Source organism: Vidua macroura, chromosome 8 (genome assembly GCF_024509145.1).
Source record: "Vidua macroura isolate BioBank_ID:100142 chromosome 8, ASM2450914v1, whole genome shotgun sequence".
Classification (NCBI taxonomy): domain Eukaryota; kingdom Metazoa; phylum Chordata; class Aves; order Passeriformes; family Viduidae; genus Vidua; species Vidua macroura.
Window position 1 is genome coordinate 6,967,299 of NC_071578.1, and position 19,084 is coordinate 6,986,382.

General features: G+C 38.9%; 1 protein-coding gene across 1 annotated transcript; it reads right to left on the bottom strand.

Annotated features, from left to right (window-relative positions):
• Positions 1 to 395: 395 nt before the first annotated feature.
• On the bottom strand, positions 396 to 18,295 carry ENO4 (enolase 4). The gene is made up of 14 exons (XM_053984053.1): positions 18,064 to 18,295; positions 16,719 to 16,847; positions 15,325 to 15,515; positions 14,310 to 14,461; positions 12,553 to 12,722; positions 12,209 to 12,340; positions 10,744 to 10,809; positions 9,852 to 9,899; positions 7,865 to 8,032; positions 6,479 to 6,604; positions 4,035 to 4,230; positions 3,055 to 3,122; positions 2,384 to 2,501; positions 396 to 484 (listed from the first exon to the last, which is right to left on the bottom strand). The coding sequence occupies exons 1-14, from the start codon at positions 18,196 to 18,198 to the stop codon at positions 396 to 398; spliced, it is 1,788 nt and encodes a 595-aa protein (XP_053840028.1). The 5' UTR covers positions 18,199 to 18,295.
• Between the last annotated feature and the right edge of the window lie 789 nt (positions 18,296 to 19,084).

The following is a 19,084-nucleotide window of genomic DNA, read 5'->3' on the forward strand; positions in this document are numbered from 1 at the left end:
ACTGTTTGTCAACAGCTTGCTCTTTGTATGGAGGGAGATTCTGATTTTCTCAAAACAAACATTTAGTTTTGGACTTAACACAGCAGTGTTTGTTTTGTCAATTTGTAAATGCAGCACAGAATTTTTTGGTATTTTCAGACTATAGTCACTGCTCAGTTAATTTGGTTTCAGCTGAAGGCAATGGGCCCTGGGAAAAGAGAAGCCCTTATAGATATTTGGCTGAACTGCTTGAAAATGGATTTAGGAATAGCTAATATGTGAGTTTCTTAGTAAAATCTTTTTTCTTAGAAATTTATCCCAAAGTAATGATGACAGCCTAGGTTAATGTGCTGTTTTCTGGGAGCTGGGCAGGCAGGCTGTGAATCTGCAGGGCTGGCTGAGAGCTCTGGAGGCAACTAATCCTGCTCTGGCGCAGGAAGCACATCAGGAAGTTGTCCTGGCTGTGATTCTTCAGCGAAATCAACAAATTCAAGTTTTTCTTCACCTGAAATAGAAGAATAAAAATACCAGCTCATGTTTGCTGTAATGGGGTTTGTTATTTTCTGGACACACTTTTTAAAGTCAGGTCCTTCCCTAGAAAGGAAGGAACACTGTGATTACAGGACCAGGACATGGTGCACTGCAGCCTGAGCTGGGATATTTACTGCATTCCTTTCTCCACTGATCATCTCACCTTGCTGCCTTCTGTGTTCCCGCTGCACTCGTGCTCTTGCCAGGTTCCCATCAGCTGACTGCTCCTAAAGTCCCTGTCCCAGAGCTGATCCCATAACGAGCAGCTCACTGTTACTGCCACCAACAGCTCTCTGGCTTTCCCCAGCTCTGTGACTCCTTCCCCAGCCCTGCCCTCAGCACCAGCTCCTGTTTTGCCCCACGCACGGTGCCCACGGCACCGAGTGCCCAGCCCGGTGTCCCGGGCTGTGTGTGTGCCGCAGCCGGGGCAGCCCCGGGGCTGCTCTGAACGCCCCAGGAGAGGGGCCCGGCAATGGCAGAGCCCAGGTTCGATGCTCCTGAGCCCGGAGCTGGCCCCTCACACACTCGGGGGACTCCTGATGGCCCAGAGTCACCTCTCAGCCATGAGCCACTTGGAGTGTCCTGGCTCAGGCTCTCCCGGGTATTCCCAGCTCCAGCCCAGCAAATGAGGAGCTTGGTATGCAGCTCAGACCTGCTCTCACTGCTGCCCTGCTGTTGATTTAGCTACTGGATCTTATTTCTGCCAAGTGATTAACGGTCTCGGGGATTGTTGCTGTTTCATTTCATCAGATATAGGTCTAAATATTTGTCAGATTCGAGAGCCTTTGCTTAGACTATATTATTTGAGGAGGCAATATATTAATACTGCTGAGGCAGTTAAAATTCATAGTTCTATAATTATCTATCTTATTTTTGAAAAGTGCATTCTGCGAAACTATTAGCAGAAAAAAAAAAAAGAATTTCTATGTTTCTGTGTTTTACAATGGTTATTTATGAGCAAGGGGAAGATTTCAAAAAGCTCAACATATTTTCGATTAAAAATAAATTTCAACTAAAAACTTTGTTCTATAGTGTGCATGTCAAGTGCTGCTACCCTATGTGTAGAACACTGGAAATTATTACAAACAAGAGGGTAAAATGACTTAATTCTGCTTCGTGCTTCCTTTTCTTAGGCATAATGCAATTCCTGCAAATCCTTTCCTTCCTTTCTTCCTCTCCTTGTCTCTGTGCCTCCCCTTTAGACTGCATGTCTTTATTCTGGCTTGATTGATACCTGAGCAAGTGAGAAGTGGCTCTAATGAACTGTTAAGCATTTAACAGTGCCTTGGTACAGCGTAAAAAGAAGATGCAGATCCTGAAACAGGCAGGCAGATGCATACAAGTGGCTAAGGCTGAATGTGCATCGTCAACTTGGGGTTTTCTTGGATTTTATTTAAGGCTTACCCACGCAATTGTAGCTTCCCAAACACATTTTGCTGGAAATCTAACATACAAAAGAGGGTTGTGAAATGAAGTTTTGTTAGCAATATATGTTTCTGGCCTCGAGGGAGGTGGGGTATTTGGCCTAAAATTCCATTTTGGCAGCTTTTCGACACATTATATGCACGGTTTTTTGTTTTGTTCCTTTTGCACCGTGGGCTTCAAGACTCCAACCAATTAATTCTGGGGAAAAAAAAGCTTAATGTAGGCTACTCCTCAAGAAGGGGTCTATTTTAACATTCAGTAAACAGATAATCCATTAGGACAACAATATACATTGTGGCAAGTGCTATCCTAGGCTTTTTTTGTCAGCCCTTATTTATAGCCTTTTGATTCCGCTTCCCTCCTGGGGTGCAGTTTCAATCATTCTCCCTCCAATCTTTGTGCCCGTATTCATGGCAGGCTGAAAACAAAGTAAGAAAGAAGCTCGTACGCAGCGCTCCATTCGCGGCCAGTTCCTCCTCTATAGCCAGCAGCCGGTTGTATTTGGCCACCCTTTCTCCGCGGCAGAGACCTCCCAGCTTGAGGAACCTGGCACCCAGGCCCACAGCCTGCAACGAGAGAGGGCCCGTGGTAAAATCAAACTCCTCACTCGGCCAAGTGAACTCATTCCCAAAAATGAAACACGGTGTCCTAAGGCTGATTTGGCACCCTCGTCCCTCCGCAGAGAAAAACGGGGAAATAAAACCTCTCCGTGAAAGATTTGCTGGATGCAAACAGTAATTTTCGCTGGCATATGAAGTGAAATTTTATTTGCAAAATATTAAATATGGTAGTGTTAAGGAGATTTGTTTAAAATGTTGTTACTACGCAGGAATGTTGTAAGTAACTCACAGTTTTTTTATAAACTAATGCAAGCAAATGGATCATACACACTTTTGAATATACTCCCTGCTTTGGCAAATTTCCTCTGTGCTCTCTTTAAACTCAAAAGAATAACCACTCTCTGTGGGGGAAAAAAAAAAAAACATTCCCCTAGAAAAAGCCCATTTTGTAGAAATGTTGTTTCTTTCTCAAGCACAAAAAGGCTTTCTCCTTAAAAAATAGCACATGTTAAAAGCAGTATTTTTGCAATTCTGCAATTGAACAGCTTTCAATACTTACCAGATCCACGAGGCTCTCATCTGAAGATTCTCTCTCTGAACTTCCTAATATGGTAACACGTCTTTGACCTATATATAATGGGAGGGAACCCCTTCATTAGAGTATATTTTATATATTTGACCCAGAAATTGTTTGGATGTCTCATTCCTGTTTTATCCTTGGGCTATCCAAGCTTAAATACAAACAGGAGTAAACCCCACCTGATAAAAATGTAAACTGTTTTAGTCTGCTACATTAGCATTCTGTTTTATTTTCAGATGGATAAGGGAACATCTAACATCCTGTCCTGGTCTCTGCCTCTCACTGTCTGATCAGGCTGTGCTATTTCTTTTAAACGTATTCCCCACTATAGCAATTATTTTTTTCTATTCAAAAAAGAATTTACCATCCTGCCTGAATGGAATCTTTTAGTTGCTATTTACTCTCTTCGATACGGCGATTCTGGGTGTTTTTAAGGAACAAGAAAAAAACTAACCTATATTAAATTTGTCCATCTATTCCTTAGGTGTAAAAATGAATAAAGACAAATCTAACATATGAAGCTGCACAGGTTCTTAATATTTACCACAAAGGCTCAATAATATGTAGTCAATAATCTATATAAATGCAATTTTAAAGAGTTTGCACGTGTCAGAATTTTTAAATTATTAATGCTAATATTATTCAAAATCGAGATGAATTGATCACATCTCTCGTATTTTCTTTAATTCTGACATCTAACTGCATGACACTCAGCTGCAGTGTCAAAGGGCACCCACGTTCAAAACATCCACAGTGTATTAACTGACAGCAGCTGAAGCCTTGACTGCTGTTTTAAGGCCCTTGACAGGGATTTGTGAATCAAAACTTGAATTTCGGTTTCTTCTGACAAGTGCTTTCTAAATTAGAATTCACTTAATTAGAATAATTAAATGAAAACATGTAATATTTACAGGTGTGGCTTGCAGGGTTTGGTTTCAGCCTTTCCCCCCTCTACTCACCATCCAGAATTCCAGTAAGTTCTATGAGGTCTGACACCTTGGTTTGGTTAATGTATTTTAGGACAACACCACTGCACATTGCTATGTTTATGTTTTGGTCGGTTTTGAGTTTGGAAATTTGCGTGGCAGCATCTTCAGCAATCAGGTAACATTTGGAACCAAGGGCACAACAGATGCTACTCCACTGTTCGCTGTCCTGCACAAACAATTTGAGCAAACAACTGGAGTTTAAAAAACTCAACTGAATGAAAACTCTGAGGAGGTAAAAATTAAATAATAATCTGGGTTTAATCCTAAATATGCCCCTCATATAAACATATTACATTTTATACTGTATTTTAAATCTGCCTGCCTAAGAAAAACATGCCACTTGGATTTTCCTTGAGTTTTAAGATTTTGCTAGAAAACATAAATTTTAATCTGAAATTAATCCACTATCTGCAAAAAATATAGTTAAAACATTTAAATTTAATGAAGTGTAGGGGTCTGCTATTTTGATTTCCCTCTTGAAATTTACTTCATTTTGATGGAACATCAAATATTTTTTATTGTTTTATTCAAATGACTCATTTTTGTTTTAATATTTCAAGTGTCATAGTTGTTTGAACATAAAATAATGAATGGGAGACATAGACTCAATGGCAGGACCCATAGGGAACAGAATAATACAATGCTCTCTTTTCTAGCAAAGCTCCATTTTTCAGGGTCTTTGTTTCTTTTTTTTTTAATGCATTGTCCACAAGGTACATGGTCCAGGCTAAATAAAGGACAAGGATATGTAAAGAATTTTAAAGAAGAAATTTACTAATTAATTTTCTTGCTTTGTAGCCACAGAATGCAAAGTTCTCACATTAAAAACATGTCTACTTCATCATTCTGCCAGTGGTTATTCTTAGTCTGTGGATCATTTTTTTGTATTTATTTACTTGCAATCAACATTAGGTGCCATTCCTGTATGGATTTCAAGCCTGTGCATGAGAGAAAATGAAATTTTTGACACCAGACAAATGTTAAAATTTAAGCACCAAAGTGGTCTGGTGTCTGGCAACGAATTATTAAATTGGCACCAGAACTAATCTTCAAGGATCTAATTATCAGGGGCAAAGATGTGGCATGGCTAAACCTTGGAGATTTGGGAGGAGGAGGAGGAGGAGGAGATGCATTTCCCTTAACTCTGTACTCTGCTCCCAACTGCACTTCACTGTGTGCTGTAATTCTCCTGCTGATTCTCATCTTGCACATATTTTCCTTCCTAAGAATTCACAAGGAAGTTTGCAGCCCGGGCAGGAGTGGGGAATGACCTGGTGTTTTGGAACATGGTAATTCAGAGAGTCAGACTGAAACAACACAGGGAGGCAAGGCTAACCAGAATGAGGTAATACTAAACACAGTTATGCAAAAAATGAACTTTTAAAGTTCCAGTTAAGGACAAAATGAGATGGATTTTGCAGTTCATCGGTTTTTTAGAATTATTCATGCAGGCACTGGCCAGACTCACAGAGCCAACATCACTTTGCTTCTCCTTTCAATCACATTCTTTGTGTTTTGTTCATGAAAATGAACTCCCTGTATTTATTTTTAAGAAGATAAAGTGAAATTTGACACCAAAAGCAAATTTTGTATTAAGTTGTGCAACTGCAGAATCTCAGTCTACAACCATAGGTTCTGCAGCAATTGAGTTTTTATTCTTTTTTTAACACATGGAAATTTAACCTCATGTATAAATGTGAATATTTAAGGTTATACAATCTCTTTTTTCCATCTATAGCTTGATAAAATGCTTAATATTATTGTGCTTTATGGTTGTAGTTGATTGGCCACACTAATTAACTCCTCTAACTTTGATAACAGAGGTAAATGCAGGGTGTCTTACTCCCACTTGAAAAATTCTGCCGAGCAATTCTGCCAGTGACAGGACTTTGGTTATAAATATCCATCACAAAGAACTGCAGCAATAACATATTCTGGTGATTTTTTTGGCTGAATATACAACAATGCCCAAATGTTTGCTTCTCCAGCTTAATATAATATTGCATTACACATCAATTTTTTGTAATACACTTGAATTTTACAATTTCACTTTAAAATTTGAATAGTGTACATAAAGAGGAAAATGCAATCAAAATAACAGTGGTTTAGCAAGTAGAACCAGATAAAAAAAAGCAAATTCTTGTAATTCTTTAAGGTATGTGTATGACCATATTCAGTTAATGCCAGGATTTTCCATCAGAAAGTATGTAAAAAAATACTGAAAAATTTGGATATTGCCAATAAAATATATTCAAAGAAATTGTCAGATGCATTTTCTAGTGATATTTTTGTGCTTAAAAACTTGAAAATCAGAAGCTTTGTATTTTACATGTTTTGTAAAAATGAGAAAAGGTCAGTGATATGCCACTGAACAGTACCACCAGTTTTTAAAGGACTGCACTGTGGTATCTTACCTCTTTTCTTAAGGGATCTATTAATGCAATAATAAAAGGAAAATTATTAATCATTTCCACATACATGGCAACCATTTCATCAGGACTTTTGAATGTTCCAGTGAGTATTTCGTATTTTCCTTTACCCTAGGAAGCAAAGTAAAAGCATGAAATACAGGGAAAGCAGGACCCTGAAAAGCAGAGTATACACATCTCTGTAAAGGCAGTGGGCTGTGTGTGCTTCAATCAGGAGGCATTCACTCATCTGCCTCACTCTGTGTCTGAGTTGTCGGCACATTGTTACAGAAAACTCTGCCTAAAATGACACCGTGGGTTCCAGTGGGCTCCTGCCAAAGTCTCTGAACAATGCCACTGCCAAAGGAAGAGAGATCTATTTCAGCATTTTCTAGGCAACGCTGCCAGTTTGACACAATTACAGCATGAAGTTAGCAATATTTGACATTTTTATCGAATCTCATGTGAAAAAAAATCTCATTTTTCTCTTCCAAAGGAAAGGTGATTTTTTTTTTTCCTCATTTTCGTAAAGAAAATATTTCTGGGGCAAGGAGTGCACCTTCAGTGCCCAAAAGCAAGATATACTGCCTTTCCCTGCTTCTTTCCCCTTTCAAAAAAAAAAAAAAAAATAGACTCATTTAAAACCAGTCTCATCATTCTGGGAAGCACAAACCGCAGCCTGGGAGGAATTTTAAGAGCACACTGTGAGACTGTGCCAGGATATTCACTGTTTTAGTGGATTTAACAGTAAGTTACAGAATTACTGGTAATTCAATGGTTTAGATTTTGCACATTCTGGTATAGGATACAGATATCACAGCCAGGAGAGCAACTGCTTTCATAAAAGATATTGGTAATGGAAGCTCTGGCACTACAGAACACCCAAACACACAAAAGCTCATGAGGTACTAAATAGAATTGGAAGTTTCTTTTTCTGCTTAGAGAAAAACCTGATTGATCTTGGAATAAGGGGCAAGAACTGTAAGACTTCATCAGGAGATTAGATAGATAGATAGATAGATAGATAGACAGACAGACAGATTTTGTCAAATAAAAACATTAAAAACCTGAAGTTAAAAAATTAATGTTGATTCACAGTGAGATGGGCACTAATGTGTATATAAAGATACCATAGCAAAAATACAAGCATATGTTAGGATAGTTTGAAGAAAACAAGAGATGTAGCTTAATATAATGGAAAAACAATTGGATTCAGCCAGGATTTATAAATGCAGAGATAATTCTTTCTGCTTGCTTGATTGCAATCAAACAGAACTCCCTTTAAAAAGGGAGTTAGGAGCTTGTAGGTGAGTTTGCAACATAATAATAATGTTAACAAACAGCTACATTTATTTTAAAAGCCAAGAAAATCGAAATTGAAAAATAACTTACATAATCCATTAATTCATGAGCAGCACAATTTATTGCTAAGTACATGTCTGTTCCCAGCTCCAGACCTATGTTGTTGCAAGCTCTTTGCAATTGGAGTAGCAGTTGTTCTAGACTATCATATCCTATTGTCAGGCAGCCTAAGTGTGATATTCTTTTTAAGGGTGGTGGCTGAAAGCAAAACAAAATAATCACTTTATTTACACACATATATATTATACATATTTATGAGGTCTCTTTCATTGTCATTTCAGTCTGCATTTAGTCATCAAATTACAGATTTGTTCTTAGAAATCTCCTTAGCAGCTGTAAGGACAATTCTCTAGGAAAGAGGGATTAGGAAAGTGCTAATGAGTAGAGAGCAATAGTCCTTGGAAGTAAGTCTAGTCATGCAGATCTCAGTCTTGTATGGCTAGCACTGGTTTAAAAAATGGTATTAAAGGCACTCTTAACAACCACTGGGTTGCCATATATGCTGTGGTACTATGGACCAGCCCTTTTCCACAAAAACATATCCTCCACTTCTAAATAGCTTTCACTCATTAATCCTCAACTACAACATTGATATTGACTCTGGGGGGGAGGGGGGGGGGGTTCAAGAAACCTCAAGAATCTCCCAAGACTTCTAGAAGGAACAAATTTCATAGAGGGGAAATACCTCCAGCCCAGCTGCATGCAGTGTCTGCTTCAGGGACATCAGCCACGTTTGCAAGTATTGAGCAAATATTTCATGTATTTCCTTCTGTTGTCAGTTTTTCTGTAGGTTTTCCAAACACCGATTTTTAACTGTGAACTCTGGGAATTTTGGATTATAAAGATGCACCAATAGACAGCAAAAGAGGCTGCAGTCTTTCTGCACTTCAGATAGAGGTTAAATCTGCAGTTTCATGTGCTTTTCAAGATGTCCATATGCTGTGCCCTGTTACATTCTATTAAAAGCATTGTTTATCTGTATATAAACACTTTTCTCTGTCTAGTTTTCCCTTCCTTAAACTAAGTAAGTTCTTCTTCACTGCCTACTTTGTAATTTCTCCTTTTTTTCCCCCTCACAAAAAAGTTCAAACTAACATGGTGCCTTTATCAGTTAAATTCAGTTTCACTACTTTCTCCTTTAGTTTTCTCCTACTGAAATAAATGGAACTTTTTTTTCAGAGAATCTAATGCATTGTTTCCTTGTGTGTATCTTACAGAAATGTTCTACCTTCTGATTGCAGTACATATTGTGGTACTTATATGGAAACTACCCACCAGGAAAACATTGGCCAGCATCTTAATGATGATGAGTTTTTTGTTGTTTTAGCAACAATAAAATAGGAAAGCTTTTGTTGATCCTTTCTTTTTTATACTTCACAACAGTAATGATTCTCACCTGGTAATATTTAAATCATCTCAGAATGAAGAGCAAAACCTGCATGGCATTTCCATCCCACTATTTGGAAAACTCACCAACAAACTACCAGTTTTGAAGGGATAAAAAAGATCATTTGAGCCATACAAAATAATGTCCTGTGCAATATTGTGAGTGCTGCCCTTTAGCTACTGGTTTGTATCTGCCATTATCAATAACCTCAGACTGGACCCGGGCACTGAAAGCAGCAGGACAAAGAGAGGAGTTATGCTCCCAGGATTAGGAAACAGCACAATCCACAAATCTAACAGGTAACAGTTTTATGGTCTGCATGATCAAAAGTTCTCTGCTGGTGCTACACTCCTGTAAAATGCTCATTTGGATAAATTACCAGGATTTCTATATGAGAAAAATGATCAGATCCCAGAAATTTCCCTCTGTTTCCTCTACTGCCCCCGAAGGGAGGGTATAGTCAGAATTTAAATTATTATGCAGCACATGAGCATTTGGAATATTTAAGTCTTGCCTTGACCTTTCCAAAATGGTGATGTAGATTAATGCTTCCTTTCTTAAGAACATTTTAAGTTCCCTGCTGCTCTTAATACCTTGTTGAAGGCTTAGAGTTAAAATCTCTTTTCTTACCGGAGTTTTTTGTGCTTTTCCTTTCCTACTGTCTGCTTGTGAACCAGGCTGTTGGAGTGAAAGAAGATAGAAATCAATTCCATGGAAAAATACAAAGAAAAGAGAAGAGAAGAGAAGAGAAAAGAAAAGAAAAGAAAAGAAAAGAAAAGAAAAGAAAAGAAAAGAAAAGAAAAGAAAAGAAAAGAAAAGAAAAGAAAAGAAAAGAAAAGAAAAGAAAAGAAAAGAAAAGAAAAGAAAAAAGAAAAGAAAAGAAAAGAAAAGAAAAGAAAAGAAAAGAAAAAGATTTACTGAATTTTGGTCAAAAGAGACCAAATATTTCAGTTAGGGAATAGCTTTATTTAATAGCTTAATAGTTTTATTTAGTGGTGGTTACTAATTTAAAATGTTTATTTCTATGTGGACATCTGTCCAACCATCATTTGTTTTTCAAGACATTCTCCAGCCCATCAAAAATACAGTGGATCTCAAAAATGAGAATCTAGACTCTCTACTTGGAGAAACACACCAACATTGCTTTCCAAAAAGCACATGCACACACCAAGACTGACTTGCTGCTACAGCAGTAGTACCTGGAATAAAGTACTCTCTATGTGAGAGGTGTAGCAAGGTCAGAAAATGTATTGTACGTGGCCTCTGATACCATTCACTCCCAGTATCTTTCTTCAGGTAAACAGAAAGCCTTATGCTTAGAACAATGATTTGTTCTAAATTTTCTAATTTAGTATCACCAAATGACCAATGTTTTATTCATCTGTCAGAGAAACACATCCTCTGTTCTGTGTCATGAACTTGTAACAGGCTAAGTGTTCCATGTGGATGTTTGAAATGATAAGAGTAGTAAAAAGATCAAATGAAGTACATCTCACTGTAAGAACACATTTTTTTATTGTACCCTTTTGCCTGGAAACTCCAACATTCTTGTAATTTCTTTCTGAATATCCAGAACTCTTTCTATGCCCTGAAATTAAACAACAGTCAGCTTCACAAGAAAGTTATATTAATTCATTTTAGCAGCTTGAATCAGAAGAGAGACACTTATTTGAAATGCAAATTTAAATATAAAGTCTTTAAAAAAGCCCAAACCATTACAGACTCCTTAACACAATCTCACCATCCACAAAATGCAGTCATGTCCAACTATAAAGGGTTAGTAGCAGTGGAATGGGGAGGAATATTTGATTATGGGATGTCAAGGAAAGCAGTCTCCTCCCCAGAAGTAGCCCTTCAGATATCTAACAAGTAAAAAATATCTGGGTCTGCATTTATATCTAAGAAGTGGGAAGGTGATAATCCCTGTTCCCAATTGTGACTCTGCCTAAGACTTCCTAAACTCTGACAAGACTGAGTGCATTTACCTTCAGAATACTTCCAAGGAGCAGGGGAAAAAAAAAATCACTGTCTTGATTTTAAACATTGGGGAACACTTCCATTAAATGAATTAATTGCTTTTAATGCAAGGCTCTTTTTCCTCTTCAGCAGAGCTAGTAAATGCTGAGTGTCAACATTGTAAAGGACATTTCAGATTTTCTCAAATTGTGCCAGTAAAGGAACACTGAAGGGGGCAGAAGTCAGTCACAGCTGGCAACAACACAGGACAAACAGCTTCGAGCTCTGCACTGCAGCAAACACCTTCCTCCTCTCCCACGGGCACTGGGAGGCATCCTGGCTTTGAATGGGGCAGAATTAGTGACCTTGTTAACAGCTCTGGGGGACAATCCAGAAAAGTTAAAGGAAAAGCAAAAAGAAAGAGAATCGAGCTCAGCTATTTGTTCAGGTCAGCAGCACACAAAGTAAAAATCACAGCCCTAATGGAGGCATCTTGTGGAGATACATTCTTTAATGCAACACATGGCTAAACAAAAAGAGAGAGGGCTGATCCCATCTGTCTCACCCATCCTTCTTGCTCTTTGTATTCCCTTCTAGTGTCACAATTTCATTTAAAAGCAACTTATTCCCAAATATTTCCTGCTTTCCTGTGAATTTGTTATGGGTTTTGTTGTTTTGTATGCTATAACAAACAACTGGTAATATCTATAATCTACTCATGCAAGATCTATTATTGTGTAACACAATTCCTTGACATCTTCATCAATGCACTGATTTTTTCCTCTATACAAACATCCATTTTTAACTTAAGTCTTCATGATTCTTCTTTTAAATCATCTTTTTACTTAATATAATGTTATTGGTGTTATAATTCTACACTAATAGCTGTTAAAACTTTGGCCTTGTAAGCTAACAAAAGGTGAAAAGTATCAATTTGTAAGGACTATATTGAAAAGACCTATATACTTATGTACATATGTAGTTAGTGTGATGTCTAGAGAATACATTTATTTAAAAAAAGGAAACAGTACCTGCTGGCATGATAACTCAACTGGTGGTATAAGCATAACTTCTTTGACTAATTTCAGTTTTGTAAGTGAATTTTTTTCACAGTTCAACACAGTAACCATTGGGAGTGGTAGAGTCATTTCTTTAGGTGACCCCTGTAATTGAGAGTGCCAGGTGAAAATAAGAATGTAAAAATCAGAGTAGTTTCTTATATATTTTTGTTATTGTACAGGGTTCAAAAATAGTGAACACAGGCAATGGTGTTAAGCGTGTATTCCATGAGGCAAATTTAATAAAACTGTCACAACTGGCTGCAATAATGATGGTAATGGGATGAAATAAACCAAATGACAAAAGCCACATGTACCTGATTGTGTTTCAGCAGTGCAGTATGCAAGTACAGTGGGACATGGCTGATGGTGGCCCCAGCCTTTGCTATGGCCAGTGATGTTCCCCCAATGGCCAAGCTGCCACGCAGCACTGGTTCAGCAGGTTCTGCAGGTGGGGAGGGATTCACTTCCACTGACACCTTCTTGCCTACAACACAGAGAGTAGTAGCTAAACATTTTCTTGCTTCTAAATATATGCTTGTGGATCAGAGTTACGTGAGTAAATACGGTATTGTCATTTCAGTGTGTACTCAATGCACTAAAAATAATTTATTTTTTAAAACTTAATTTTGTCAGCTGTTTTATATGGAATGACCTTACAAGTAAGAAGAGTACCTGTCCTCACTCTGGTTGCAAATGCATTTCAAGTCTGTTTCTTTTGGAGATCTTTCAGTCACTGAAATATGTATTTTTATTTATCTGTGTTTGAATTTTATCATTTTTTCAGGCTCCTTTCAAAAGCATGTTTTCTTTATTGTGCTCCTCAAATGCTCAGATTTTGTATAAAAAATGAAAGATAACATTATAACCTGATTGGGAGTACGAATACTTGATTTCTTCTAGTAATGGCTGTGAGAAAAAAATTCAAGCCTATTACAATTGGAATTCCCAAAGAGAAAACAGGTCTTTTAAATATTACACATTCAATTTTTATAAGAATTTCTTTCCCTTTCAGATACAATAACAGTTCCCAGTACCATATTTATTGCCTATAGTGCTTACATGAACACTTACAGGGAGCACCTGCTGAAGCTGCAATAATTGATCTGATTCCCAAGAACCACTGCACTGGGGACTGTTTGATACTGGCTCCAAATAGTCAGGCACTGAGTCTAACAATAATATTATAGTCAATGCCACAATTACTGAAAACACATAATAAATGTATCAGCAAAAGCTTGACTCAAATATCAAATACACCACGATGATATCTGGATGGACCTGACAACTGCAGAAGTTAAATTTCAGGTGAAAGGTGAACTTACTGTGCACACATCCAACATATGAAGTGGGAGGTGTTTTACTGACAGTATATGATAGTTGCAACTAAACTGATAAGAAATAATAATCTGCCAAAATTTTCTGCCTGTCCAACAAATTACAACAACCCTTTGTTGTCTCAGTTTAATGTATAGATGGAGATAGCATATGGTGGTTTTTTCTTTGCTTTCTTTGGTTTTGGCTGTGTATTCTTACCTTGTTTTTCTAGTCTCACACCATTTTTTCCTTTTTCCTCTAGTAAGATGTTTGCTTACTTCCTTTTGCTCTGTGCTACCCCTCACTCCCATCTCACCCTTTTCTTTCTTTCTCTTTTGCTTTTCTCTGTATTTCCTCCTTTTCTCAGTGTTAGAAGGAAACTTTCCTTCCTCTTTCAATTGTTTTCACCTTCTATCTTAATTCTATTTCCTTTTTACTACTCAGTTCTGTGATTTCCTTTTCTTTCCTTATCATTTTCATTCTTCATTTGCATCCTCCTCCATTCTTATTCCTCACTCTGAAGAATAATAACCTCCTGTCTAAACCAACTGTAAAACAAAGGCAGAAACTGTTCAACCAATGCATGTGAATGATGAGGAAACTGTATTTTCCCCTCCCTCATTTTACTGCAGAAACTGCTGTGATCAAAAAGGTCAGGAGAGAGTAACCAAACCCTTTGAACATGAGACAGGGTGTCTTTTAGGACTTTTATCAATATCTGTATTGCAGAAAATATTAAAATTAAATGAAGTAAAACCTGATTTTCCTCTGTTTTTTTGCTTAGGTGTTGAGGCTGAATAGTACGAAGGAGGGCCACGAGTGACTTTTGCTGCTTCTTCTTCCTTTTTTTTTTTTTCTTTTTGCTTTTCAATTTCCTTTTTTTCTTCTATCTTGTTTGCAAAATATTCACTGAGGGAGGATGCATAAAATTACTGGGTCAAAATTTTGTTAGACATGTGACAAATAGACAGATGTGATGCAGACTAAAGAACATGCTAGGAAGTAGATAAAGTGCTTGTGTTTGTGCTTCTGCCATATGTTCCCTGTGTGAAGCTGGAGAAGTCCATACATTTATCACATCATTCTTTTTTGGTAGTCATCTGCAGCATGGAGTAAACAAAAAGGACCACAACGACCTCAAACCTTGGTACAAGCTTTGTAAATCACTCTGGTTTGAAGGTCAGCTCTGAGCAGACAGTCTGAGCATGAAGGATTTACTTCCTTTGCATGGGTACTAACAGATCCTGTCATAACTTCATGACCTCCATCAGCCTGGCCTGGGTTAAGACAGTAGGTGAGTTGAACACTGGCTATTGTGTGGCTGCAAACTCAGAGGTGGCTGAATTTCAATTACATGCATGAAGGGAAATCTTCACCCATGGAACACAGAAAGCCAATTCAGGCAAACTGAGTATGTGAGATACATAAAGTAGTCTAAACAATGCATTAAAATCTTACTTAGATCCACTTCCAACTGAGTTCTTATTCCTATTATCAATGTTTTCCCAAATCCATGTGGAAGGCAATTAGGCCTGTTTGCTACAGCCTGTGTTCAGTGTTGCAGCCCAAAACAGCATGCTTTTTATATCATAATTATGAAAAGCTGGCAATAACGTAGTGAAATGGGTCTTAGACAGATATTAAATCCTAAAAACAGCTTTTTAAAAAGTAGAAAACAATTAATATTAGATATGTCTTTCATTACCATACAAATTAATGGTGAATATTTCAAATATTCAAATGAAATCATTTTTATAACATGCAAGACCTACCCAAGCATCTTATCAGCTTGACACTGGTCAGCAGGGTCCAAGTCCCTTAACATTGTGTTCAGTGCTTCATTGACCCATTCCACAGCAGTATGAACAGAGTCATTTCTTTCTTTCTCATCAGCTTCAATTGTTTCAGGTAAAGCATTTTCAGGTATTTGAGAATGAGTAGCCATTACAGTGGAACAAATCCTCTGGAAAAAAGAAAATCAACAAAAAAACCCCACCAAAACCAAAACAATGTAAAAGGTTTAAAATACTATTTAATTTCTAACTTGGAAATGTCATTTGAAAGACTAAGAGGTATGTCCTCACCAACTCTACAAGTACATATCTCCAAATCTATTTGCTCCACTTGTCTTTTCTCATCCAGCACCTTCTTTTTAGGCTCTTATACTTTGGCAATTGCAGACATTATTCAAGCTTTTTGACCTAAAATTATAACTACATAGGCAAAACCCCTCTGACAGGTCTGCTTTATACACATATTATGCTATCAGAACAGAATGGAGTTATTTCAAGTACCATACAGTCATTAGGACACCTTTTATTGCAGCTGTTGGTAGCCTGTTGTACCATGATTCATCAGCATTCATGCTTAATGCCATCCCTCATGATCAATTACTTTTGTCTTAGATAATTCAGACCTATCTTTCTGTACTGATTAACAACAAATGATATTAAGAATATTCACTTAAGGAAGACATAATTTATAAATTTCCCACAGTTGCCTGCACTAACAGTATTAACTTTATATCCTGTGAATATCTATGAGGTTACATGTAATTCAAGAATTAAGTGAACCAGAGTTCAACTGAGGGAAAGTAGAAATAATTACTCCACAATAGCTAGAGCTGCAAAGATGTAGTTTGAATATTTCAGGCTGGGGAAGAGATGAGCCATCAATTCTACACTGCAGGTACTAAATGAGTATATTTGACTTTACTGTCACCCTATTAGCTCAGTGTAAAAGAAGTGCCTCTATCTATACTGTTTTTCAGCTGTACTGTATTTTTCTGAAAGTGTCACACAAAGAGAAATATAAAGATCTGAAAATTAAAGAAAAAGGTGAAATGAAACTGAACATATAAGGTTAGTATGGAGTATAAGGAAAACCTACATGATCATCAAGATAGAAAAAAAAAAATTAATATACAGATACACTATCAGATCCCACTCTCAAAATACTGTCTGATTCCTGGAAAATAAAGCTTTCATAGCTGCTGCCACTGTCTAACTTTTCACAACACTTTTTTTTCCAAGTTACAACACTCAACTGGGATTTATGTCTTGTCATAAAGATGTAAAATAAAACATTCCTTCGGATGTGAGAAGAATAGTACTTCTCCCGGATATTGTCATAGTAAAATAAATAAAACAAAAGCAGCAGCTCATACCTTCTCATAGTTTTTAACTGTACAGTATACTTCCACTTCTAATGTTGGCTGACCAACTCCATCAAGAACTTTTCTTCCAACTAATTTGCATATTACTGGGGCTTTTGAAAATTTAGAAAAGTAGTTAGCCTTAAATGAAAGAGAAAGAACTCAATTAAAAGTCAATTTCCAGGCAATGAGGCTTTTATTCCATGAAATACCTTACAATCAAGTCCACCACTAAACAAATCCATTACGGGTCTCTTCCAACCCAGGATATTCTATTATTCTATGATTTATGTGTTCCAGCAAGCTTTGAGCCCTGTGAGAAAGTGGAAACCATGACTTCTGGTAGGCAGAGTCCTCATTCTTCTTCCAACATGGTCTTTATTGGGCCTGATGAACTATCATAACTCAATATATTTGGGTCTGTGTTCATAGTTAATAAACAATGATTTAATGATCTAATGTTGATTTAGAAAAAGGATTATGTTTTTACCTGAGGTTTCTACACACTTCATTACTAGTTTCATTATTTAATCTGGTAATTGGAGAGTCACCAAACCACAGGTTATCAAATGGGGACTGTACCAAACACTTAGGGCTACAAAGAAGAACATGCCAACTACCAAGCAAAGCAAGGAAAGGTGTTACCAGTTCCAGTCCCTTCCACTGATGATGGCACAACACTTGGGAGATGGGAATCAGTGTAAGATGGAATGAAATATTTCCATTCCACAGCCACTCTCCCATCTAAGACCATACTAGAAATCTTTTTTCTTTTCGAGAGCTGCTCGCTATTTCTAGTATCGGCAATTCCGTATCGCCCCTAATGAAGTTTCATTCTGACTACTGTCAACAATACTTTGCCAAGTGGGAACAGATAAAATTGATCTGATTCTTGACCCTTCCAGTGGGGCCCATTTGCCTTTCATGAGCAGCTGCAGTGTGAACAGCACCCACTCTCTTGTCGCCGCTGGCCCGGGACTCATCACTGCTGAGCAGCAGTTTTGTTAGGGACAAACAGCAGTCCATCTGTGCAATACTTTGTTTTTGTGTCGAGACGAGCAAGCAGCAGAGGACAAGGAGCCCGGCTGCTGCGGACATGTACCGGCACAGCACCCAGCTGCCACGGGCCACAAACACAGAACCATGGCAATGCTTGCCCGGGCCAGGGGACAAACCACTGAACTGCCACCACAGAGACACTGAGCTCCCCGCTGCACCGCCTGGCTGAGGGCAAGGGCCGGGAGCGGGCACGGGCACGGCGGGCACCCACACGGCCCCTCCGCGGTGCCCCCCGCGGGACGCGGGGCCAGGAGAGGCCGCTCCGGCCCCTCCCGGCTGCTTCCCCGCCCCGCGCTACCAGCTCCCCGTAGAGATCCTCGGGGTGCAGCGGGAACAGGGCGTTCAGCGCGTCCTCCATCCGCTCCGCCACCCGGTGCCCTCGGTAATACTCAGCCGCCTCCCGCCGCAGCCGCCGCCGCTCGCTCGCCTCCATCGCGGGGCCGCGGCCGCTGCCGGGCAACGGAGCGAGGGAGCGCCCGCCCCTTCCCCCGCTCCCCGCCAGCCCCAGGGCGGGCCAGCGGCGCCTCAGGGCGCTCTGCCCGGGCCCCGCGTTCCCCAGGCTCTGCTCCCTCGGGGAACAGCCCGGGGTGGGGGCAGAGCTGGTTCGGTTTGGCCCGCTTTGGTTCCTCAGTGCCCCGTGGTGTCCGCACTTCGCTCAGAGCCCGCTCACCGCCTTCCGAGTCGGGACGCCCCGACCAAGCGTTCCTCGGTTTTAAAAGCCTTCGAGCAACAAAACTGTAAGATTATGGTCCTGAAAGAGGGACAGGCTGTGGTTTGGTAAATGTCTGGTGAAGACAACGCTGCAAAGCGCCCGCAGTAACTCCTACGTTTGAAAGCCCTCCATTTTCAATGAAAGGAAACATTTCGCGACCTAAATGATCATTTTTAGCCCGCAATTTCCTACAAAAACTTTCACTTTCTTACACTGTTCACTGGTAATTTTGTTGAAGTAACTGAAAATGGAGATACTTAAAAGCTGTTAGCTGCACACTTCCCCAGCTCTAAAATCAATATGTGTGGACCTTTGCTCATTGTGTGCTCACTTCTCCAGGTGGGGTGATAATGAAGAAAAATCCCTAAGGAATCATTTTCTTTTCCTTTCACATCCTTTAGAAATACTATGGTACCTCTCCAGAGATTTAAACCCTCTTTTTTTTTAAAGCTGTTTCCTCTGAAGAAGTTTCTAAAGTGACACTACCTGTTCCTTGAGGACAGTGGGTAGCGAATGCCTCATTAGATTTTCTTACTTCAGGAGGAGCTGATGTGGTGCGTGGCTGCTCCTTTGGGCACACAACTGCCTCAGGAGGGGCATGTGCAGT

Bases quoted from the DNA above. Each gene is read 5' to 3' on its own strand.
- ENO4 (XM_053984053.1), bottom strand. From the start codon at position 18,198: ATGGAGGCGAGCGAGCGGCGGCGGCTGCGGCGGGAGGCGGCTGAGTAT. The intron at 12,723-14,309 runs GTTTTACTTCAT...TCTGTGTTGTAG, and splicing joins AAAAAACAGAGGAAAATCAG to GCAAGAAGGTGTCAGTGGAA. The intron at 9,900-10,743 runs GTACAATAAAAA...TCACTCCAACAG, and splicing joins TGGAGTTTCCAGGCAAAAGG to CCTGGTTCACAAGCAGACAG.